Raw genomic sequence first — 25,517 nt, forward strand, 5'->3', positions numbered from 1 at the left:
TTTTCAACTTATTTTCAATTTTTCCTATTTTTAACTGTTAGTTTCTATAAGAAAACCTTGAAGGATCCACAAAAATTACCCTTTACTGAATTCAGAATTTAGTCTACTTTCCAGAAATGTGTAGCTGTTCACGATCCATTATTGTTTTCATACCCATTTCTACCATTAACTGGAAGGAGGTTGAAAGCACAAAAAAAAAAAAAATAGGCTATGTCCCAGTAAAATACCAAACTGCGTAGACAATTTTGGTTTTCTGACTAAAGTCTGTCAGTCACCTAAATCTGGTAAGATGTTGTTGATACCATTTGCAGGGAAAAAAACAGACACTTTCATCTGCAGCACATGTTTCCTATTTTTCAAAAAAATCAAAAATATTTAGCTGTATTTTGGCTACTTTATGGGTCCACTCCAGGGAAATCAACAAAATCTGGGCACCTTTAAAATCTGCATGATGTTGGAAGAAAAGGACGCAAATTTGGTGTTGATACCTTATGTGGTCAAAAAGTTACAAGGGCCAAGCGGAAACTGCCCAAATAGCCAAAAAAAGGCTTAGCACTGGGGGTGGGGGAGGCCTAGCAGCAAAGGGGTTAATGGCATGCACACAGACAACATAAGGAAGGTGGGAGGGGTCAAGGGCAGCAAGCTGGCCACACAAGGCAGGTGGGAGGGGCAGTGACAGCACAAAAAGCCATCCATTGCAAGCGGGAGGGTTAATGGCAGCACAACGGCAATAGAGGGAAAGAGGGAGGGGGCAAGACCAAGCACAAAGGACCGTGGAGGGCAGAAGGGAGAGGTAGGGGCTGGAAACAGACAAGTGAGGGCAGGGGAATGGAACAGGGACTTTACAAAACATCACGCAGGGCAGGCAGGAGGTGCAGTTGTAGCACAACTGATCATGGAGGGCAGAAGGGAGTGGCAGCAAAATGGACCATGGAAGACAGAAGTGAGCGGATAGGGTAATGGAACTCGGTCAATGGAAGGAAGGGTGGAGGGATCAGGGTCCAGGATATGTGACAGCCATCTGCCCATGCTGGGCAGGCAGGAGGGGCAGTGGCAGCTCAACCGAGCACTCAGAGTAGACAGGAGGTGCAGTGGCAGATCCATGGAACTTGGAGGGCAAAAGGGCGGGAACAGGGGTGTGCACACAGACTTCAGAGGTCAGGGGGAAGGAAGGTAGGGGCAGCAAGCTAGGCACAGAGGCTAAGCAAGAGTGCAATGATCCATCAATCAATCCATTAGGGTCATTGTAAGCACGCTACTCACTCGTGTGGGTCTCAAGGCGCTGTTGGGGGGGTCCACTGGTCTGTTTAGCCGAAGATCCATGTCTTGAGAGTCTTTCTGAAGATGTTCAGGAAGGATGCGCATCTGATGTCTGCTGGTTACTCGTTCCATGTCTTGGCTGCAATGTGAGAGAAGGATCTTCTGCCTGCTCTGGCTCTGTGGATGCGCGGGATTTTGGCCAGTGCGAGGTTGGAGGATCGGAGGTTTCTTTTGGGTATGTGGAAGTTGATTCTTTCGTTGAGGTATTCAGATCCGTTATTGTGTAGGCATTTCTAGGTGTGGGTGAGGATTTCAAAAGTGACTCTATTCTCCACGGGGAGCCAGTGGAGTCTTCGTAGGTGTTGGCTGATGTGTTCTTGCAGGGGAATGCCGAGGATGAGTCTGGCTGTGGTGTTCTGTATGGTCTGGAGTTAGCGGAGTAGGGACTTGTTGATGCCTGCGTAGAGTGCATTTGCATAGTCCAGTCTGCTGGTGATGAGTGCATGGGTGACGGTCTTCCTTGACTCGGGGGGGGTCTATTTGAAGGTCTTACAGAGTATGCGGAGGGTGTTGAAGCAGCTAGATGTGACGGTGTTGCCCTGTCAGTTCATGGTGAGTCAGGAGTCGAGGATGATACCCAGGTTCTTTGCGTGGTCTGAGGGGGTGGGTGGGTTCCCGAGGGCTGTCGGCCACCAGGTGTTGTCCCATGCTGAAGGGGTGGTTCCAAGGATGTGGACTTCTGTTTTCTCGGTGTTGAGTTTCAGACAGCTGTAGGTCATCCAGTCTGCGACGTCTTGCATTCTTTTGTGGAAGTTGAGTTTGGCAGTGGTGGGGTCTCGAGTGAGGGAGAGGATGAGTTGGGTGTCATCGGCGTAGGATACGATGCTGAGGCCATATTTTCGGACGATGGCTGCAAGTGGGACCATGTAGATATTGAAGAGTGTTGGGCTCAGTGATAATCCCAGTGGGACTCCAGTCAGGGCTTTCCTCACCTGTAGTCATCCAAGGAGCTTCGCATTATGATAAGAGCATAGCCTCAGGCAGTGAAGGGTAGGAGGAGTGGCAGGAATATCAAGCTGACTAGAAGGCAGTGGCAGCACATCGGATCATGCAGGACAACAGGGAGGAGGCAGATACATGGACTCGGACAACAGAAGGCAGGGAGGAAGTGGGTACTGGCAGCAAGCTAACTGTGCAGGGCAGGTGGGAAGGGCAATGGCAGAACAACGGCCACACAGAGCTAAACGAGTGGGAAGAGGTTTTGGGCTATGGAGGGCAAGGAAGAGTAGGGCAGGGGCGGAAAGCATTGATGGGACAGCACAACGGGCAATGCCAGGCCAGACCCCTCTACCGTGCATTACGATAGGCTTCTTATTTTACTTTTTTTTTAACAAAAAAATCACTGAAAAAGCCAAAGGTTACAGTGACATAATTGTTAGAAGTTATAAGAATATCTACATTTACATTTAAAAAACCTTCGAAATTCGCTGAAAAACTAAAGGTTAAAGGGATGCTATAGTTAGATGAGAATTTCATGTGAAACATACCATTTGAAACTACCAAAACCACTGAAATTCACGCTATAGTTATCTCAAGTAACTATAACTTCTACCCTAAAGTAACTATAATTTGCGCCCTCACCATGCACTGCTTTTACCCTTGCATTGTAAATCACTCATGACATATTCATTAACTACATTTATAACATCCTTAGTCACATCTGAAATAACATCATTGATAATACTGTGCATGGTGGGGGCACAAGTTATAGTTACTTCAGGGTTTCTTCCCAGTGGATGTGAAAAATAAGATTCAAACATAATCAAACTTTCCCTCTGGTAAATTCCCCCCTCCCTGCAACGCTGTGTGCCAGACTTGAAACTACCTGCCTCCCCAACAATGCAGAGCACCTGTTACTCCAAAGAAAGTGTAGAGCGAACAGGTTGCTGTGTGAAGTCCCTGATAATTTGTCATCGTTTATCACCCCCAAGAATACCATTATATTTCCAAGTCATATCTGGGGCTTCACACAGCAGGAGTGAGGTCCAGAAGAGTCCAGGCGATGTGCGTATGCCAAGGCTACTATGATGAAGGAAGGCATCTACCAGTTCAGTAGTCTCCAAGGTCTTACTGGAATCAACAGCACTAGAAAAGTCCCTAGTCTCCAATCCCAGTGTTGCTATCACTTCATCAAATGCTTCACATGGGCTTTCTCTTCTTCTTCTCTAGAGTCACAAAGTGTCAGGTCTCGTACTTTCAGCGGAAAAACATTATATATTAAGGGTCTTTCATTCTCAGTACCTTTTACATACCATTGAAGCTCCCTCAAAAGTGTTGTACTTTTAGCTTAAAGTCTGTGAAAAAATGTATGATGGCATTTTAATATTGTAAGTTTCTTAAGGACTTATAGGATTGCATCCCTATCTCAATGATTGAAATGTGTGCAATAATGGTTTGGTGTGGGGCTACGGGACTGGGTGGTAATGATGGGGCTCTATAGTAACGTTTTACTAAAATAAACTTGTAGAGGGCTTTGGGCTTCAAAGCGTGCATTATAAAGTCCTCCAGGTAGAGTTCAACACTTGGCCTTTCTGCCCACTCAAGAACCCCACCACTCAAATATTGTTCCTTCTGGAGGAGCCCTCGTAGTCTCACAGCTTGGACATCATCATCAAATTGTCTTTCATTAAGTGGTCCCCTTGACCCCAAAGGGCCTTTTCAACAGCCTTTAGTGTGGCCAGCGAGGTCTCGGTCTCTGTGACCCTTTCACCCTTTCTCATGATGTCAGTCTAGCGACCCCTGCACTCCTTGGATAAGCACTAATGTATCTTTTAAGGAGAGCTTTATTTCTTGCTGTGGTTCTGTTGTTTAGAGATGGGGTGCCTGCTCCCCCAGATGTGAAGCAAAACCAAAGGGAATGATGGACGGAGTGTTGAACAATGCAAGCACCCACCCTCAGTCAACTGATCTGGGTTTAATCCATCATCATTCTTTAGCTCACTCTGCCATCCCAGTTCAGATATGACTTTTCTATGGCTGAAAACCCGAAACCAGTCCTAGGATGCTTGTTTCCAGTCCAGGGAGGACCTAGCTTGGCAGTTCGGTCTGGACTGTTCCCATGGGGCACAGGGTCAAGAGTGATTTGCATATGGCTAAGTTCAAACTGGAATGGCAAGGTGAGCAAAAATACGATGGATTTAGGCCCAGATCTCTGTACTGGGGTGAATGTATGACATTGTTCTGCATTTTGTCCATCAACTGTTGTTTTTGCTTTGATCCCCCAGATGGGAAGGCAGTGCTGAGAATGTCTTAGACAACGCATATTTATCCATTTTGTTTTGTTGGTTACCCTTTCCACCCCTTCTGCCAGATATTGAATGTCCCTGGGGAGGACTCTCTAATAAGGTCCTGTGTGCTTCTGCAACCCCTTGTGTGCTTCTGCAACCCCCCAGAATGCCCCCACCTAACAAGCTCAGGGGTGAGACTCAATGTTGCCTGCCAGTAGCACTGGCAGTATTTATATTGCACCCCCTCAGCCTTCCACCCTTCCCTGTGGCACCTAGCTCTCATTGCCCAGTTCTGGTGTGGCTGGGAGTGTAGCTTCCACGTCCGGCATTTATTTCCTAGCGGGCCATGTCAGTCTTGTCATGGTCCACTCACCAAATTTGTCAGGGGCATATTGGCGGGCCAGATAATTATACTGGCTGCCACGGCCTGTTCGAATCCGGATCCTGTTGTCAGCAGAACATCTTGAGACCAGTGAGCAACGGGCTCTATGATGTGTTTCCTCCAGTGGCGGCTCCTTCCCTATGGCAGAGGAGCGTCGCCCCACTGCTTTTAAGCAGTGCAAAGTAGAAACATAAAACTATAATAACTGTGAGTTATCATTTTATGCATTGTGCTGCTCTACTAGGGCTGTTCTGCCTCTGGAGCTCTCAGAGCAGGGCCGGGGAGGAGTGGTTTGCCCACTCCTAATTGCACATGACTGTTTGGCAGGCCCTCTCGGGCCACCTATAACAGTCATGTGCACTTTCCCTGTTCTCCATGCAGGCTGCATTATAGCATACGTGGAGAACATGTCCAGGCCCCCATACCCTGGCTGAGCGTCGAACCAGGACGCTCAGACCAAATGTGATTGGTCAGTGGGTCCTGGCTGTGCTTCCAGTTCCTCGAGTTCGACGAGGAGATCAGGAGCAGAGACCCGGGACCCAGTGGCAAGATTGCACCACAAGCCCCTCAGCCCACCACCTGTGAGCCTTGCCTGCCGCCACTGTTTTCCTCCAGCACTGGACAGTTCTGGTCTGCCCTCTATGGGCCACCACTGCATGCCCAGCCTGGCACACGCTGCTCTCTCGAGCTGTGGCGCTACTGCGCCTCCACCACCACTTGAGCTCAGAGATTCCCAAAAGGACAAATTACGCTCTCCGCTCAACCTACTTAATTACAGTCCCACTGTTTCTTCTTCTACAGCTTCCCCAAACTTTGCTGCAGCATTGCAACTGCTGGTGTAAATGCTTCTAGATTTCAGGATAGATACATTTGTGCTAGACAGCCACAAGTGTGCCACTACCGGGAGAGAGCTCAAGAGCTTCATATAGTTATGGTGGTTTTCAACTCTCTCCCATTCACGGAGCACTGCGCAAGAAGTTGCCTCGCTGCTTGAATTGTAAGTAAACCTGCCCTGAGTGTCAGATTCAGTCAATATTCGATACAATGCATTATACATGTTTAGGTCCTCTAAAAGACTGAACATGCTAAACCAGCTCCACATTTCATGAAGACTGCTTTTGGGTGTATCCTGCTGAGTAGACTCTAACTTCCAATGTCCTCCTTAAATTATATTAATTCTCCTTTATGTCAGTGCTTTGATTGTATACAAACGGTACTTAGTATTTCCTCACAAACAAATAATAATAATAATAATAATAATAAAATCATTTATAAAGCGCCTGGTTACACTATATCAGTGTGTCCCCGCGCTATAGATACAGTCCAACAAGGGAGCATGACTTTGGTAGCTCGGTAACACGAGGAGGTAGAGACCCCACTTACAAGAATTAGACTCTCGGGAAGAGGTGTGTTTTGAGTTTGAGGCGGAACCTTACTTCCAACGGTTCCATACGGAGTTCAATGGGAAGTTCGTTCCACCGATTGCAGGTGAGGTACCTAAATGTGTGACCTCCCATTCGCGCTTTATGGATGCGGGGGACCCGGAACTGCATACTTCCCAGCGATCTCAAATTGCGTATGGGGCACTGAATGGTCAACAGTTTTTGTAGATAAATAAGACCTCTTCCTTGAGCGATGCGGTGTGTAATGCACACTCTTTTGAACAAAATGCGTTCCCATATGGGAAGCCAATGAAGGGTCGACAAGACCTGTTTCCCTGATGTCCTTCTAGACAGATTCAGGACAAGTCAGGCCGCCGCATTTTGAAGACATTGGAGCTGTTGAATCCCTTTCTTGTTCAGGCCAATGAGTAGGGAATTCCCATAGTCCAGATGGGGGGTGACTAGGGCATGTATTAACATTTTCCTAGAGTTGACGGGAAGAAGGTCAAGGACTTTGCGTAAGGTTTTTAAAATGCCATACCATTTACCTGACAGCCTTCCAATGTGCTGTCCAAAGGAAAGGTTAGTGTCCAAAAGGACGCCTAAATTCTTCACCATCCCTGAGGGGGTAGATGTAGGTCCCAACTCAGACGGCCACCAGGCCGATGACCAGATAGAGGGTGCTCTCCCGATCACCAGTATCTCGGTCTTATTTCCGTTAAGGCGCAGGCAGTTTTTATTCATCCAATCGGCTGGAGCCATAAGACAGGTGGAAAATTTTGCTGCCGCCTCGACCTGGCTTTGGGCTAAGGTAATCACTAATTGTGTATCGTCGGCGTATGAAACAATATCCACCCCGTATGATTCCACAATTCGTGCATGGGGCTCCATGTAAAGGTGGAATAAGGTGGGGCTCAGACTCGAGCCCTGTGGAACCCTGTGCCGTAGCCATCGGCAGGTAGATTTAAAAGGAGGACAGTGTACTTGGAAGCTTCTATCCTTTAAAAATGAGCATAGCCACTTATGAGCCAATCCCTAAACTCCAATTTCTGTGAGGCGAGTCAGCATCGTAGTGTGCGACACGGTATCAAACGCCGCACTCAGGTACAATAGAACCAAGGCCGCTGTCTGTCCCTCGTCCACTTTTTGCCGGAGAATCTCCGTAGAGAAAAGAAGGGCTGTTTCTGTGAATGCCTGGCCCTAAAGCCAGATTGTGTCGGATGGAGAAACTGACCTTCTTCCATAAATTTCATAAGCTGGATGTTTGCTATTTTTTCCACAACCTTCATACAAAACGGAAGAAGCGAGATGGGTCTGAGATTTTCCAGTTGCGATATGTTGAGGTTTGCTTTCTTTTTTAAAGGAATAACTTGGGCCCTTTTCCACTCATCAGGCACATGGCTCTCCTGAAAGGAGAGTAAGGCCATGTGACCAATATGATAAATTACAGTTTCTAACTGATTCCTAAAACTCTTGGGTGGGGCAGCATCATTGGGGGAGCCTGATTGAATACTGCACGCAATGCTCAGCAATTCCTGTCTAGAAGGAACTTCGAAGCAGTTCAGGTGTATGTCCTCAGTGTGCTTCATGCAACTCTTCGGGTCAATTGTATACATGCCGGTCCCAACCGGGAAGGAGGCGTATATTTTCTCCACCTTTTTTTCGAAGTGGTCTGCAATCAATTTGCAGGCCTCCTCGGAAAAGGTGTCTTGGGCTACTATCCTGGTGGGAGCCGTGAGCTCCTTATATATAGCGAATAATTCCTTGGAGGGATTCTCCGCTGACTCAATCCTCTCCTTAAGGAATTCTCCTTTCGCTTTTCTTATCAGTTTGTGATACTTCCTCAAACTGTCCTTATATTGCTGTTTGGGAATTAATCCGTAATCTTTGCGCCAGTTACGTTCTAGGGTTTTGCATATAGATTTAGCTGCCATAAGCTCCTTGTTAAACTATGGAGCAGTTTTAGTAAGCCTTACAGGGGCCTTGTTCGTCCATGGGGCCACTTTATCTAACGCCTTCGCCATCCACTCTTCATAGACTTTCCAGGCCTCACTGAGGGTGTCACTACGCGGTGGAGGCTCTAGCATCAAGGCCAGCTTGAATGATTCCTGGGTACATTTTTTCCAATTCCTGCGTTTGGGGAGTAGGGGTTGCCTTTCTTTCAGTTCCGTCGAGCTGTATGCCACGGAAAACGATACTAGACAGTGGTCAGACCAGGGAACCTTGGTGGGGGGCTGAACATCCACTCCTTCCCAATTAGCAAAAATAGGGTCTAGCAGATGGCCCAATTGATGCGTGGGTGTCAGTGATTGAAGTTCTAGCATCAAGGGCTTCATAGCGGTTATGACAGCTTGCGCCTCTGTACAGCTTGCGTCCTTAAAGTGCATATTAAGGTCACCCAAAATGAGGAGCTTGCTATAGCGAAGTGCATGCTGAGTTACCACCTCTACCAGGCTATCTATGAATTGAGTGACCGTCCCTGGAGGCCGATAAATAAGAAAGCCATTAATAGTGTTTTTCGGGGAAACTTTGATCGAAAAGAATCCTGCCTCACTATTCGTAATGTTTACTGCATCTAGCACACACGCTAGCTCCCGTTTGTGAACCATCGCAATTCCCCCCCCTCGCTGGGCCCCCCTGTCAATTCTTAGCAGGCCGTATGCTGGAGGAAGGGCTTCTAGGATCTATGGGGCAGATGACTCGTCAAGCCATGTCTCTGTCAGAAAGAGCACATCCGGCTGGCCATCCGTTAATAGGTCGTGGACTTCCAGTTTGTGCTTATTCAGAGAGCGCCAGTTCAGCAGCATCATGCTAATAGCTTTGATTGTTTCTTCCTCCCCCCCGTTACCACACAATGCTAAGGCATCATAGGCGCATTCCATACAACCTTGGGGCACCAGTTAAGCAGCTGTTCTCTGGTATACTGTGACCTACTTAGTCCTACGATGTTAACTCGGGCAGGGGTTCTGGCCCCTGGCCGCGACCAGCCGCGGACGGGCGCAGACTGGCTTGCCTTTGGTGCGCCTTCGGCGGCCGGCGGCGCGCCCGCTGCACCCGCTGCGCAGCCGTTGTGCTACCCGGATTAAATCAGGGGCAGGACAGCGCGACTAGAGCGCTACCCTGTTTCCTGGCGTGCCCGGAAGTGCTGGGCTGCCTCACCCTCCACGAACAAACGCTCACAAGGACGCGGCGGAACGAGGTGGGCCACAAAAGCAACAGTGAGGTAGATCACATTCAGCTCAACTTTAAAACAGAAATGTTAAAAAAGATTAAATTTAAAAACAATTCGCGGGACAAATGCGCGAGTCACGGGGACCTCACGTACCAGGCAAAGCAGCTCACATCAAGTGGATGCGTCTGCCGCTGCCACAGACAGACCTGCATCCACAGCGCGGCCACAGAACCACCCTCTTAAATCTGGGGCAGGACAGCGCGACTAGAGCGCTTCCCTGTTTCCTGGCGTGCCCGGAAGTTCTGGGCTGCCTCACCCTCCGCGAACAAATGCCCACAAGGACGCGGCAGAACGGGGCAGGCCACAAAAGCGACAGTGAGGTAGATCATATTCAGCTCAACTTTAAAACAGGAATGTTAAAAAAGATTAAATTTAAAAACAATTTGCGGGACAAGTGAGTGAGTCACCGGGGACCTCACGTACCAGGCAAAGCAGCTCACACCAAGTGGATGCGTCTGCCGCTGCCACAGACAGACCTGCATCCAAACACCTCTAAATAAATAAATAAATATATCAATAAAGAACAAGAAGCCAATATCGAAATACCCGGGCGGTTAGAGACAGATTTACCCAGGTCATTTTTCAGACAACACTCCCTGATCTAGCAAAGCCATGAGTATCTCTGTGATGACCTCTGCATGAGCACAACAGATTCTACACACCCATGCTTCACCTCCCTCATCAATAAATAGTACACGACCGCAGACATAGGCACTTTGGGGAAGATTTACTAAGAAGTCATGCAACGCAACGCAGCAGGACAACTTGCTGTGATGCGATGCATGTCAGGGACAGAGCCATATCTACTAAGATATGCTGCATTTCTGCTCACGCCCTGCACCGCTGCACTCTGTACTGCCTAGCACCAAACTAGGCTCCCTTGCACCATGCTTCAAGGGGGCCTGTGTTAAGAGGATTAATTCAATCTTATAAGCTATTTTCCTCTTTCTATGTGTGCCACAGAATGCAGTACACATTGAACAAGGAAATAAGGATGAGAAATAAAGTTCTTTTGCCTCATTACATCTCACTTGGAAAGGCGTGTCCTTTTGATGCAACCCCAGTTCACTTCTTATGATTAACTCTGTTTGTTTGTTTTTTTGTAAGTTTTATATAGTGCGAACTAGACCTGAGACATCGGGTATCAGAGAGCTTTACATGAGGGTTTGCATCAGTATCCATGGGTGGAAGCTTGGGAAACCCCATGCCCCACCTTTGAAATATTTTCAGAACCTGGGTACTGCAAGGCAGTGATTGGGGATGCTGTTTGTTACTCTGGATTTACTAAGCCACGCAAAGCCATGCAAGGTGGCTTTCCAGATCTTGCCTTGCCTTGCGTCACCCTGCATGACACAAGGGGAACGTAAACCCTAAGTAAATCTGCCCCTTTGTACCAAGTCCTGCCACCCCTATCCTGGTACTGACCACTGAATGACTCCAGTTATTGCCCTCATGGCATGACCAACTCCTGCGACACCTATCACTTCAATTGCACGCGTCTGCTGAGTACCAGCATCCAACGCCCCTTCAACAGGCACGGTGTGGTCTCTACCACTCCAGCCATCTTGTTATTACTAGAGCAAATTCACTGCCTCAGTCTGGCATGGCTGCAGCTCTTCACTGCATCGTCTGCTGCAGAAATACACCTGGACAACTGCAGTTGTCCTGAGTTGCATTGGGGTGGACCCTTTATGACCTCTGACCCACCAAATGTGCTTTATTCAAAGCTTCTTCTGCAAAAATGGTATGTCGATAAGCAGCAGCTAAGTCATGCCCTGCCCACTGCTGTAGGTATTATTGGGGCTTATGGTTATTTGCTGTGTCTTCTTTCAATTTCTCTGTCTTCTTCCAGTTACATCATTACATGCAGAATCTTCATTTTAAAACTTCCTCTGGTGATGAAATCTACTTTGATTTTGGAGGGGACCCTCCCACACGCTTTGACATTTCCAGTTGGATTTACTATGACCTCAAAAATGCCACAAGGATCAAAGTGGGAAGCTTCCAAATAAACCCTTCCGGGGAAGAACAGTTCGTCATTGATGACCGCGCCATTCACTGGCACCCCAACTTTAAAGAGGTAATGGCTCCTGTCTGATTTGGGAACAAACTTGGAAAAAAGGAGAGAAACATGTGAATGTGAAAGGAAAATAATAATCGAATGGAAAAGTAATTGTTGCTTCATTGACAGTTTGTACCAGAGGGTGAACACCAGTAAATCACAGTTCGGTTCCCCCACAAAACTCTAAGGGGCTTATTTACTAGTTTTTGATGCATGGCAAAGCAACAAGTCACTTTGCAGCGCTACAATGCATCAAAAGAAAAGTGCAGGAATGGGCCATATCGCTGAGATATGGTGCATTCCTGTGCTTTCTCACTTCGCTGGCGCACAATTGACTGCCTAGCGTCAATGCTGGCACCCTTGCACCATGGTGCAAGAGGATGTATGACGTTACAACGCACACATTTACATCGCAGTACATTACATCGCGATTTTTACAACTCAAGTCATTACAAAGACTTGCGTTGGAGGGCGCTGGACTTAGGAGTATTATAATTTCCTATTCCAACTCCAGTCTACATACAGTAGGGAAGGTGTTGGATAGTAAATTATACTATTAATTGTCCTAGAGCGCCATCCAGCACAAGTCGTTGTAACGACTAGCATTGTGAAAAACGCGATGTAATAGCATCGCGATGTAATCCCCACGTTGTAAACAATGTTTCCCAGTGCAAGGGTGCCTGAATTATAGTACTTATTGTTTTTGTGCAGGAAGGGACACCTTCCCACACAAAAACAAAAATTGGAGTAATTTTTCTCTCATGTGTGCTGCAGAATGTAGCACACAAAGAAAGAGGAGAAATAAAGTTATTTCTCCTCGTGCATTCCCAGGATTAAACCCACAGAGCCGCCCAAGGAATGCCTCTTTGACGCAGAGTAAGGCAACATAGAGACTTGCGCTGCTTTGCCTAACTCATATCTACAAGAACATGAAAAGCCACATAAAGTGGTTTTGCGTGGCCTCGTAGATATGTCAGCACTCTGCATGGCTGGTGCGCCAAAAAAAGTGTCCCTGGTCAATTTAGAGATGGAATAATGTGGGGTTTCCATCACAGAGCTTAAATTGGCTCAGATAGCAGAAACCTTTACCTGATGGCTTGTCTTCCACTTGACCACCAGCTTATAGTAACAGACGCAAGTGTTGTACTGGGCAGAACGAAGGTCAACACATAGTTCTGGCTATAATGTCAGACTTGGCGACCCATGGCAGGGGAATTGTTTAATGACTCCGAAACTCAAGGACAATGTTGGCAGCAGTGTTTTCTGGTTGGCTGAGACAAAGATCCAGCCAGACAGAAACCACCACCCCCGTCAAAGGGCAGGTGATTACACTCACTGTATAACCTGAGCTCACCCTGGGGTAGCTTGGCACTGAGCAGTCAGGCTTATCGCAGAGGCAATGTGTAAAGCATTGGTAGAGCACTCACTAATGATAAATACCCCACGCGGTACAAAAGAGATTTCACACAAGAAGCATGTAGAAATTGTTTGTATTCAGCACATGCATATAATCAATGCAACATCAACGTCATGTACTTTTTGGCATAAATCACACTTGGAATTATTACTAGGAATCCTAGGCTCACTTGTGTTGTAACAATATCACGAATATGCACACTGGGGACAATTCCTAATTTAACCCCCCCACACAGTACATAGCACGCTTAAGCTGTGCAAAACGTTATACACCCAGATCCACCCCAACAATCCTTATAATTTAATCCCACACAGTTATAGGGGGCACCCTAGGTCACAGCAAAATCAGAAACATGTACATTTAGGAAATTAGACCACTTTTTAGCAGCACCTCGGGCCAGGGCCATGCAGGTACAACCAGTGTTAAATGTAAAGTGCTTTTGGTATGAAATCAACACATAAAACCGCACTGCAGTCCAATGTTGTGAAACACTGGCTGTACGAACACTGTCACTTCCACACACATTCACTCCAAACCGCTACGCGGTGTCACTGGTACCAGCCAGTCTGTACGGAATGTTCTTACACTCATACACACTCAGCACCCAAATGCAGTGCACTGATACTCAGCAGGTCAACTGATAACACTCTGCAGACCCCGTGGCCCAAACCTTCCTCCACCCTCCAGTTCACCCTGGCTGTTCCACAACCCCGGATGGAAGATCCCCAGATAGCACTTAGAATGGGTTCTCGGGAACAGGTGAAGAAAGTAACAAGTTTAATTAAGAGTTAGACATAAATATCAGGTGTTTGGCCGCCACTCAGGAAGTCACCCACAGGTCTCAAAACAGAAAGAAGTCACGCAGTCTCTTGACCCGCTTCTGAACTGACTCAGAAGCACTGCTCCAGCCCAGTTAATCTGTTTGCTACTACCTGGTGCCATGATGTCTTTGGAAGAGGCCAGGTGAGAAGAGGTCAGTTGGTCTGCCGAGATGAGGGTCAGGAAGGAAGCAAAAATGAATGGGGAATAACGGAGGGGAGCCTTTCGAATGCAGAAGGCACCCCCTCAGCCACATGTGGATCTGTGTCATACCCAGGCAGTCCGGGCACAAGGTCTGGTGCACATTGGGATGAGTCATACCAACCACTTCAGGTCACACAAACAAAGAGTTGTATATTCCGTATGTCCCTAGAAATGAGGCACAATGACCGGTTCATGTTGATATGGGTTACGCCAGACCAGCCTGGTCAAACACAAAGGTGCAAGTTCAGCAGAGCAATATGAAGTAGAATGAGGCACTACTACGGGTACACACCGATTTCCGAGGGTCGCACATATGAATCAGACTGATGGAGCAGAAATCATGTTTATTGGGCAGTAACTGGGAAACACCTATCTCTTCATCACCAAAGGCAAATGGTTACCTTAGCACATGGGTACTCATACTAAGAGGAGGTGAAATACAACACATCCCCATTAACATGCAAATGATCTTTTAAAGACCTGTGAAGTGTTCGGGTGCAGCGGAGTGTGTGCCCGGGAAGCTGTCTCAGCCAGGGCTGACACACAGGCAGGGTGAGATGACAGAGGGTGACAGAGGGAGGTAGAGGGAGGGAGGGAAGGAGAGGGAGCGAGACAGAGGGAAAGGCAGGGAGGGAGGGTAAGGGAGGGAGACAGAGGAAGAGGGAGGGAGGGAGACAGAGGGAGACCGAGGGAAAGGGAGACAGAGAAAGGGAGACAGAGAAAGGGAGAAAGAGAAAGGGAGACAGAGAAAGGGAGACAGACAGAGGGAGGGAGACAGACAGAGGGAGGAGGGCATCAGAGTGAGGAGGGCGACAGATGGAGGAATGCGACAAAGGGAGGAGGGGACAGGGAGACAGAGGGAAGGATTCAGAGTGAGGGAGATGGAGTGAGGGAGATAGAGTGAGGGAAGGGAGTAAGGGAGGGAGGGAGTGAGTGAGGGAAGGGAAGTAAGGGAGGGAGGGAGGGAAGGAGAATGAGGGAAGGGGAGTGAGGGAGGGAGGGAGAAAAGGGGAGGGAGGGAGTGAGGGAAGGGGAATGAGGGAGGGAGTGAGGGAAGGGGAATTAGGGAGAGAGTGAGGGAAGGGGAGTGAAGTAAGGTGATAGAGCACGAGGTCACCTGACTAATTATCGTACTCACCTGGGCCCATAAACATACACACATTAACCAGGTAACCCTGCTCTAATCAGGGATTATATATATATTCTCATTTAGGACTTAACTTGTACACCTTGACTTACCAATCCTTGTCGCTGGCACCTAAAGTCCTAAGGATCAAGGGAGTTAGCATAATAGGTATAAACATAACATTTCCTTAAATAACCACAGACTCAGGAAAAGTTTGAACACTTCATTTATGTAAATTCTCAAATAATACAATCCATAAATGTGAAATCAGGGCCTTTTCGATTAAGAAAATAAGGACTAAAGCAATGATATGTAGAAATGTTATGATATTTCTTTTAGGCATTGAAAACAGAGGAAGGGGAGAGGATGGGAAATGTACAATAACATACCCACATGAATTTATATTTACCGAGAATGGTGTGAAGACCAACCCTGGCCACGGGCTGAGACAAGAAACAGAACCTTCCGATAGTTCAGGTGTCCACAGGAAAGAACAGGTTCAGATCCGGACAGGTGAAGGCAAAATCAGGATAGCTGTAGGTCAGGACTGGTACCCCAGCTAAGTGCAACGCCAGCGTCACACCCCTCTCTGCGGCTAACAGTTGGACCCCGATTGGGTAATGGAATCTTCTCCCTTTGAACCCCGATTGGGTTATCGAATCTTCTCCCTTAGAGCCCCGATTGGGTTATCGATATCTTCTGACAGAGTGCTCCGCTGGCACCTCTGTTCTCGATCCCCTATTGAATGCGTTGGGTCAGTGACAGGTCAGCTATTCGGACAAGTCGGACAAACTAGCTAGCTAAGCCTACCTTAGTTATACCATTTCCAGGGCAGTGTACCAACCCCCAATGTTGCGAGTTCGTGTATTCCCACAATTTGATTGGTCAAGAGATGAGGAGAGGTCATCACACCATACCATTATGAGATCATTTCTTTCAAATATTAAAATTAACGTTCCCGCCAATATCTTTATTTTCCCATGCACTTTTATTCCACCCGACAGTTAATGTTTCAATAATGAATACAATGTAGAAGAAGATTTGTAAGTTGACTTCCTCTTGGAGCGTCATGGGTTCACTTTCCCATGCGCATCTCAGTCAAGACTGTCGTCGGCAGTGGTCCAATGCCATGCCTTGAGGATTCTTGGAATCTTGTGCGCAGACTCAAGTTTTTCAAAATGGAGTTGGGTAAGGTTACACCAGGCCCAAATACGAGCTAATAGCAAATTCAAAGAGAAACTATTTTAGAACACAGAATAAATTAATATACTATATACCACTTATCTCTACTCTATTCCCATTACTTAATTTTAACTATAGCATTAGCTATTAGGCAGAACGAACAACTAGTATAAGCAGCAATGCAAGTGTTAGCACATTAAAACATAAAGTGGCCATCTTAGTTCTAGTGCACAGAAGCAAAGGTTTCCCACCAAGTAGAGAAGACAACATGTCACGTGAGTGTGACAGACGCATGCGCAGTACAGTTCCCACATTGCGGCGGCCATATTAGATCACTCGGGTTACCGTTAGTAAAAGCACATTGAAAAGCTTCTCCTAGATACTAGAAATGTCGGGTAATGTAATTATAAGTAAACAAAACATGTTGATTAATATTTTAGCTATCATTTCGAGAGGGTTGAGTACAAGCAAGTCACTTTACATGCAAAACCTTGCTCCATCAAAGAGGAGTGAGGGAAGGGGAGTGAGGGAGAGAGGGAAGGGGAGTAGGGGATGGGGAGTGAGGGAAAGGGAGTGAGGGAAGGAGTGTGGGAGGGAATGAGGGAGGGAGGGGAGGGAGGGGAGGGAGGGAGTGAGGGAGAGAGAGAGGGAAGGAGAGTGAGGGAGGGAGGGAGGGAAGGGGAGAGAGGGGGAAAGATGGTGAGGGAAGGGGAGTGAGGGAAGTGGAGGGAAGGAGAGTGAGGGAGGGTGAGGGAAGGGGAGTGAGGGAGAGGGAAGGGGAGTGAGGGAGAGGGAAGAAGAGGAGGGTGAGGGAGAGAAGGGAGAGGGAAGGAGAGGGAGGGAGAGGGAGGGAGAGTGAAGGAGAGAGGGAAAGAGAGGGAAGGAGAGAGGGAGAGGGAAGGAGAGAGAAAGAGGAAGAGAGAGAGGGAGTGAGACAGTCAGAGTGAGGGAGAGAGAGGGAGAGGGAGTGAGACAGTCAGAGTGACAGAGAGAGAGGGAGTGAGACAGTCAGAGTGAGTGAGACAGAGGGAGACAGGGAGGGAGAGAGAGGGAGAGGGATGGAGGGAGGGAGACAGAGAGAGAGAGATAGAGGGAGAGAGAGAGAGAGAGAGAGAGAGAGAGAGAGAAAGAGAGAGAGAGAGAGAGAGAGATGTGTGTATTCCGGGTCTGGTAGTTCAGTGGGCGAAGGCGTCTGCTGCAGGAACCTGTGTTCAACCTCATGGTCACAGTTTTTTTTGTTGCTCTAGCCCTGCCCCCTCCCCCACTGACCCCGCCTCCACCGGTGCGGCCCTCGGACACAAACCACACTGTAAATTTGGTCCCCGAAGAAAGTTTGTGAGTACCCATGCCTTATCAGGTACTCACCTGGGCCCTTTCCTCTTTTACTTCTCACTCTGCACCTGAAACCATACATTGTACCTCTGATGTTTTCCCGACTTACACCCTTCTTCTCTGACTTCCTGCTTGGATTGATCTATTTTTCTATTACCAATTCAGGATCTGTTACTTTACTTACCCGATCCCTACATAAATAGACCAATTCTTTCACTCGATGAATCCTAATTAGTTGGCTAGACGCTCATGGCTATTGTAACAATTGTCACTCTCTCACGCATAATAACTACGGACGCCAATAGCCACGGACTCTGTTTGTCGTTTAAATCTTTATCTAAAATTTTGTAATGAAATGTAAACACTTAATAATACAGTGAAATACTTGAAGGAGAAAATATGCGTTAGCAGAAATTCATAAAAATCAGTCACTACTGTCACCTGAACAATATGGAGTGGATAGAGAAGACGACAAAAGTACATATTGAGAAGATCATTAACTTAATCTCTGAAAATATATATTACCCAAATGAGATGCTGGAAAACCAATCCCCAGGCCTAGGGACCATCGGGGCCTCCCGACACAAGACTTCAGGGGGCAAAGGACTCAGGACAGGATCAGGACAGGATAGAACAGTTGGACCTCTTCTGCGCTTCCGACGACCAGCGCCGCACCATTACTCCAGCTCTCTCCCTCCTCGAGTGTTCTTCCGCAAATCTTCTTCTAATCAGCAATCAGCTTTGGATCTGCAGTAATTTTTCTCAAGAGTCTGTGCTGCACTGCTCTGGGGTGTCGGTGTCTGCATCTGCGTCTCTGGAATCTCGATTCAGGAGTCTCTCGATCTCTGCATCTGGTTCCAACTAATTGTCTAATCTACCCTAGTTATACCTTACTTTATTCATGTCCCACTCTCTAAAGTAACTTTTACCTCTAAATTTGGGCTTTGATTGGACCTATTAGGGGGTGTCAGGCTCACACCACTGCTGAATATGCAAATGTATAAGACTTTATTGTTACTTGAATCTGCCCCTTAATGTATTATTCAATATCCTGTTACTTGTACAAATTTATTATACATTGTAATCAATGTTCCCTCTAATTTTTTTCCTCTGTGTGCGGCAGTGGAGGGTCTCTGTGCGCTGCAACCATGGCTATGTGCGCCAGGAACGAAACCTCGCTTGTCTGCGGTGCCAAATGCCACTCGTTTTTGGTGCCCTCCTGCCCTCTGTCCCACTCGTTTTTTGTGCCTTTCTTCCCTCTGTCCCACTCGTTTTTGGTGCCCTTCTGCCCCCTGTCCCACTCGTTTTTGGTGCCCTTCTGCCCTCTGTCCCACTCGTTTTTTGTACATTTCTGTACTCTGTCCCACTCGTTTTTGGTGCCCTTCTGCCCTCTGTCCCACTCGTTTTTGGTGCCCTTCTACCCTCTGTCCCACTCGTTTTTGGTGCCCATCTGCCCTCTGTTCCACTCGTTTTTGGTGCCCTCCTGCCCTCTGTCCCACTCGTTTTTTGTGCCTTTCTGCCCTCTGTTCCACTCATTTTTGGTGCCCTCCTGCCCTCTGTCCCACTCACTTTTTGTGCCTTTCTGCCCTCTGTCCCACTCGCTTTTGGTGCCCTTCTGCCCTCTGACCCACTCGTTTTTGGTGCCCTTCTGCCCTCTGTCCCACTTGTTTTTGGTGCCCTCCTGCCCTGTCCCACTAATTTTTGGTGCCCTTCTGCCCTCTGCCCCACTTGCTTTTGGTGCCCTTCTGCCCTCTGCCCCACTCGTTTTTGGTGCCCTTCTGCCCTCTGTCCCACTCATTGTTGTGCCTTTATGCCGTCTGTCCCACTCATTGTTGTGTCTTTATGCCCTCTGTCCCACTCGTTGTTGTGCCTTTATGCCCTCTTCCCCTCTGTCCCATCGTTTTTGGTGCCCTACTGCCCTCTGCCCTACTCGTTTTTAGTGCCCTTCTGCCCTCTGTCCCACTCGCTTTTGGTGCCCTTCTGCCCTCTGTCCCACTCGTTTATGGTGCCCTCCTGCCCTCTGTCCACTCGTTTTTGGTGTCCTCCTGCCCTCTGTCCCACTCGTTTTTTGTGCCTTTCTGCCCTCTGTCCCACTCGCTTTTGGTGCCGTTCTGCCCTCTGCCTCACTCGTTTTTGGTGCACTTCTGCCCTTTTTGGTGCCCTTCTGCCCTCTGCCCCACTCGTTTTTGGTTCCCTTCTGCCCTCTGTCCCACTCGTTTTTGGTGCCCTTCTGCCCTCTGTCCCACTCATTTTTGGTGCCCTCCTGCCCTCTGTCCCACTCGTTTTTTGTGCCTTTCTGCCCTCTGTTCCACTCGTTTTTGGTGCCCTCCTGCCCTCTGTCCCACTTGTTTTTTGTGCCTTTCTGCCCTCTGTCCCACTCTCTTTTGGTGCCCTTCTGCCTTCTGACCCACTCTTTTTTGGTGCCCTTCTGCTCTCTGCCCCACTCGTTTTTGGTGCCCTTCTGCCCTCTGTCCCACTCGTTTTTGGTGCCCTTCTGCCCTCTGTCCCACTCATTTTTGGTGCCCTCCTGCCCTCTGTCTCACTCGTTTTTTTGCCTTTCTGCCCTCTCTTCCACTCATTTTTGGTGCCCTCCTGCCCTCTGTCCCACTTGTTTTTTGTGCCTTTCTGCCCCCTGTCCCACTCGCTTTTGGTGCCCTTCTGCCCTTGCCCCACTCGTTTTTGGTGCCCTTCTGCCCTCTGCCCCACTTGTTTTTGGTGCCCTTCTGCCCTCTGTCCCACTCATTTTTGGTGCCCTTCTGCCCTCTGTCCCACTTGTTTTTTGTGCCTTTCTGCCCCCTATCCCACTTGCTTTTGGTGCCCTTCTGCCCTTGCCCCACTCGTTTTTGGTGCCCTTCTGCCCTCTGCCCCACTCGTTTTTGGTGCCCTTCTGCCCTCTGTCCCACTCGTTTTCGGTGCCCTTCTGCCCTCTGTCCCACTCGTTTTTGGTGCCCTTCTGCCCTCTGTCCCACTTGTTTTTTGTACCTTTCTGCCCCCTGTCCCTCTCACTTTTGGTGCCCTTCTGCCCTTGCCCCACTCGTTTTTGGTGCCCTCTGCCCCACTCGTTTTTGGTGCCCTTCTGCCCTCTGTCCCACTCTTTTTTTTGGTGCCCTTCTGCCCTCTGTTTCACTCGTTTTTGGTGCCCTCCTGCCCTCTGTCCTACTCTTTTTTGGTGCCCTTCTGCCCTCTGTCCCACTCGTTTTTTGTGCCTTTCTGCCCTCTATTCCACTCGTTTTTGGTGTCCTCCTGCCTTCTGTCCCACTCGTTTTTTTTGCCTTTCTGCCCTCTGTCCCACTCGCTTTTGGTGCCCTTCTGCCCTCTGCCCAACTCATTTTTGGTGCCCTTCTGCCCTCTGCCCCACTCGTTTTTGGTGCCCTTCTGCCCTCTACCCCACTCGTTTTTGGTTCCCTTCTGCCCTCTGTCCCACTCTTTTTTTGTGCCTTTCTGCCCTCTGTTCCACTCATTTTTGGTGCCCTCCTGCCCTCTGTCCCACTCGTTTTTTGTGCCTTTCTGCCCTCTGTCCCACTTGCTTTTGGTGCCCTTCTGCCCTCTGACCCACTCATTTTTGGTGCCCTTCTGCCCTCTGTTCCACTCATTTTTGGTGCCCTCCTGCCCTCTGTCCCACTCGTTTTTGGTGCCCTTCTGCCCTCTGCCCCACTCGTTTTTGGTGCCCTTCTGCCCTCTGTCCCACTCGTTTTTGGTGCCCTTCTGCCCTCTGCCCCACTCGTTTTTGGTGCCCTTCTGTCCTCTGCACCACTCGTTTTTGGTGCCCTTCTGCCCTCTGTCCCACTCATTGTTGTGCCTTTATGCCCTCTGTCCCACTCGCTGTTGTGCCTTTATGCCCTCTGTCCCACTCGTTGTTGTGCCTTTATGCCCTCTTCCCCTCTGTCCCATCGTTTTTGGTGCCCTTCTGCCCTCTACCCCACTCGTTTTTGGTTCCCTTCTGCCCTCTGTCCCACTCGTTTTTGGTGCCCTTCTGCCCTCTGTCCCACTCATTTTTGGTGCCCTCCTGCCCTCTGTCCCACTCGTTTTTTGTGCCTTTCTGCCCTCTGTTCCACTCATTTTTGGTGCCATCCTGCCCTCTGTCCCACTCGTTTTTTGTGTCTTTCTGCCCTCTGTCCCACTTGCTTTTGGTGCCCTCTGCCCTCTGACCCACTCGTTTTTGGTGCCCTTCTGCCCTCTGCCCCACTCGTTTTTGGTGCCCTTCTGCCCTCTGTCCCACTCGTTTTTGGTGCCCTTCTGCCCTCTGTTCCACTCGTTTTTGGTGCCCTCCTGCTCTCTGTCCCACTCGTTTTTGGTGCCCTTCTGCCCTCTGTACCACTCGTTTTTGGTGCCCTTCTGCCCTCTGCCCCACTCGTTTTTGGTGCCCTTCTGCCCTCTGCACCACTCGTTTTTGGTGCCATTCTGCCCTCTGTCCCACTCATTGTTGTGCCTTTATGCCCTCTGTCCCACTCGTTGTTGTGCCTTTATGCCCTCTGTCCCACTCGTTGTTGTGCCTTTATGCCCTCTTCCCCTCTGTCCCATCGGTTTTGGTGCCCTATTGCCCTCTGCCCCACTCATTTTTGGTGCCCTTCTGCCCTCTGCCCCACTCGTTTTTGATGCCCTTCTGCCCTCTGTCCCACTCGTTGTTGTGCTTTATGCCCTTTGTCCCACTCGTTGTTGTGCCTTTATGCCCTTTGTCCCACTCGTTGTTGTGCCTTCGGGCCCTTTGTCCCACTCGTTGTTGTGCCTTTATGCCCTTTGTCCCACTCGTTGTTGTGCCTTTATGCCATCTTGCCATCTGTTCCGCTCGTTCCCCAGCCGCTGTAGCCTCTCGTATAAGTATTGCTGATAATCAGAGCCCATTCACGGGCTCTGAATATCAGCAATACTTAAACAAAAGTACACAGTCTGCCACGCCCTCACACAGCAGTAAGCGCCGCAAGCGCCGCAAGCGCCACAATCGCTGCAAGCACCACAATCGCCACCAGCCCCCAACAGCCCCCCCGCCTCCTTACCTGAACTCACGCCCGCTCCGCCGCCACACGGAAAAGTGCCTCATGATCGCGCCGCTCGCTTTTTAAAAGCGGCAGGCGGCGCGACTCTCTAGGGACGTCCTGTGTGCGTGCTCCACGCTAGGTGGTGCGCGCTGACGTCAGGGGAACACTGATTGTAATACATTTTATTCAATTCATATAAAGGTGTCATTCAAAAAAAGAGTTCATAGAGCACCTTTCCCAGGCTTGCTTGTTCTTGACTACTTGGCAGGAGCTCTGCAATGAGTTCCCCGGGTCGGTTTGTACTCCTTCTGCGCATGTGCGCAAGATGACGCTCAAGCCCACGTTATTTTTCTTGAGCGGCCCGAATGAATACTAATAATAAACAGCAGAAAAGAAAAACGTTAGAATTTCAAACTTAGTGTATCCGTGTTCACCACCCACCTCTACCCCATGTTAATCTTATATGTTAAGCAGAGGCATTTCATGTAGCTTACAAGGCTTGAAAATATAGCAAAGCAGGTGCCATGCCTGCGAGTCGGCAAGACGCCATTTTAAGCATCACTGCTCATGCACAAGTTTTCCCACCATCTATACTACGTCAGACACACGTCAGTCAGACTGACTCATGCACAGGCAGAATTTCCCATTTAAAGCGACAGTGTTCGTATTAATCGTCTATTAGATGCAGTTAGTCATTTGCAAGCGTCTTTTCCCCATGTAATGTTTATATCCGGACCATTCAGCGGCCGCAGCTCGGGCGTTGGAACGTGACTCCCGGCTGCAGTGGCCCCCAGATGACGATGGCAATGCTTCCCTCGAGATGAGGACAGTGCGGGCACTCAGCTGCAACAGCTCCATGACTGTAGCAGCCCACAGATTGTAATGGCGATTATTCCCTCGGTGCGGTAAAAGTGCGGGCACTTCTGTGGCAACAGCTCTCGGCTGCAGCGGCCCACAAGTAGTAACAATGACGATTGCCCGGTTGCGATGCAAAGTGCGAGCACTCAGCGGCAACAGCTCTTGGCTGCAGCGGCCCACACGTAGGGGTGACAATTATTCCCAGCCGGCACCCTCGCAGTAACACAGAGGCCCTGGAGTTCTCGACAGGAGCCTCACCTGTAGGTAGTATCCCTGTCGCAGGAATTCGGACGGCTGGCGGGGTGAAGTCTTATGCCCCTGAGACTTCGTCAGGAGGGCATAAGACTACCAGACCAACTCCTATGAACCAATTAGGGGAATACCAATTCATATGGTCAGTTGATAATAAGGAGCATTTGCGCTGTGGCACTGAATGGCAGTGGCTAAGCACCCAGAACTTCTAATACCAGCAAGAACAGAGGAGATGGAAGCGACAAATGGTGCCAGGTCTAACATGGCCCCTAGAGGCTAAGTGTCACAACTCACTGTACCAATCTATTGCACTCTGCCCTGAAATGGCAGAGGTCTGTTATTCCAGGGCATGCCCATGGTTTATAGCTGCCTTTGGGGAATGTGCAGAAGTGCTCCCCTGTCCTCCAGGATTGATTGGAACCTGGCCCCAAGGCAAAAAAAGAGTTTTAGAACATAGAAATGCTCATATTCTATAAGTGGCATTTCTAAGCAAGCTATGCCTAAACCAGCTGTGGCACGGAGAATCCATTGATAGGAAACAGACATGCAATAGCAGGATGGACACATGGGCCCTGGTACCATCAGTGCCAGTGTGCTCACAGAAGCCTGCAATGGCAGACTGGATATGGGTTTAGCCATTCTGGATGCAAGTGCTCACCCATAGGCCTGCAATGCTAGGCTGGACATGTCGTCAAGGGCACCATGTGTGCAAGTGCGCATGCACAAGCCTGCGAGAGCAGTCTGGACAAATAGTCATGAGCACCATAGGTGCAAGCACGCACACATAAGTCTGCAAGACTTATGTGCCTAGCACCATCAGTGCAAGTGCACACACTCATGTCACAAGGCAGGTGGGACATGTAGTCCCTAGTGCCATCGGTGCGAGTCCGACACCCAAGCCTGCAAGGGTATTTGGGACACATAGCCCTGAGCACCATAGGTGCAGGTGCACATGCGCAAGTATGCAATGGCAGGCCAGACCGGGGTGTACCCACTACGGGGCAAGTGTGCTAACAAAGGCCTGTGATGGCCGGGCGGATACGTAGCCACTAACAATATGGGTGCAAGCGCAAACACTTAGGCTGGCAACTGCAGTCCTGACCCGGTTCTTGAAACATCATCTTCATTGGTATGCACACATTGACTTGCGATAGCAGGACAGATGCCTATGTAAGTGTGCACCCATAAGCCTGCAGTGGCAGACTTGACATGTATGGTCTGTATGGTGAGAAAGGGCCTCTGGCCCTAAAGCCACAAAAGAGCATTTGCCTCAGGAGTACACCGTGGGGATTCAAACTCCAAGACAGAGAAAAACCCACACGAGTGCTCCTCACTACCTGGATAGAGGACAGCTATCTGCCCCCACCCTGCCTTCAGCCGACCACCCTCTCACCCCTCAGGGCTTCCCTGGCGGTGTCCTAGTGGTCCACTCAGAATTGTCTGAGGCATGAATCATGCCAATCTAATCAGGGGCGTAATGGTGCCCACAGGCCTGCGTTGGCAAGTCCAATACATGGTTGACAGGCTATCCAGTGGGTGGCACACTCAGTGCTATGTCCCACTACTAGCCAGTGTCATACCTTGCTGAGGGTATGTGAGGTACCTGTTTATGGGGTATGTGTAGGTACGGCACCAAAACCAACCACATACACACACCATCCTGTTGCGTGCAGGAAGGGCGCGCACGCCTTCCCTCTGCAGTACAGCGGGAAGGTGCCCAGAGTCCTAAGGTCAGGCAGAAAGATA

At 49.0% G+C, this 25,517-nt stretch overlaps 1 protein-coding gene across 1 annotated transcript in view; it reads left to right on the plus strand.

The window, feature by feature from the left end:
* The window catches only part of LOC144784205 (vomeronasal type-2 receptor 26-like), a 145,477-nt gene that overhangs the window by 37,756 nt on the left and 82,204 nt on the right, over positions 1 to 25,517 (plus strand). The window contains exon 5 of the mRNA XM_078662862.1: positions 11,396 to 11,623. Within this exon, the coding sequence (XP_078518988.1) occupies positions 11,396 to 11,623 (228 nt within the window). The remainder of the gene's footprint in view (positions 1 to 11,395; positions 11,624 to 25,517) is intronic.

This window comes from Lissotriton helveticus, chromosome 10 (genome assembly GCF_964261635.1).
Source record: "Lissotriton helveticus chromosome 10, aLisHel1.1, whole genome shotgun sequence".
NCBI classification, from domain to species: Eukaryota; Metazoa; Chordata; class Amphibia; order Caudata; family Salamandridae; genus Lissotriton; species Lissotriton helveticus.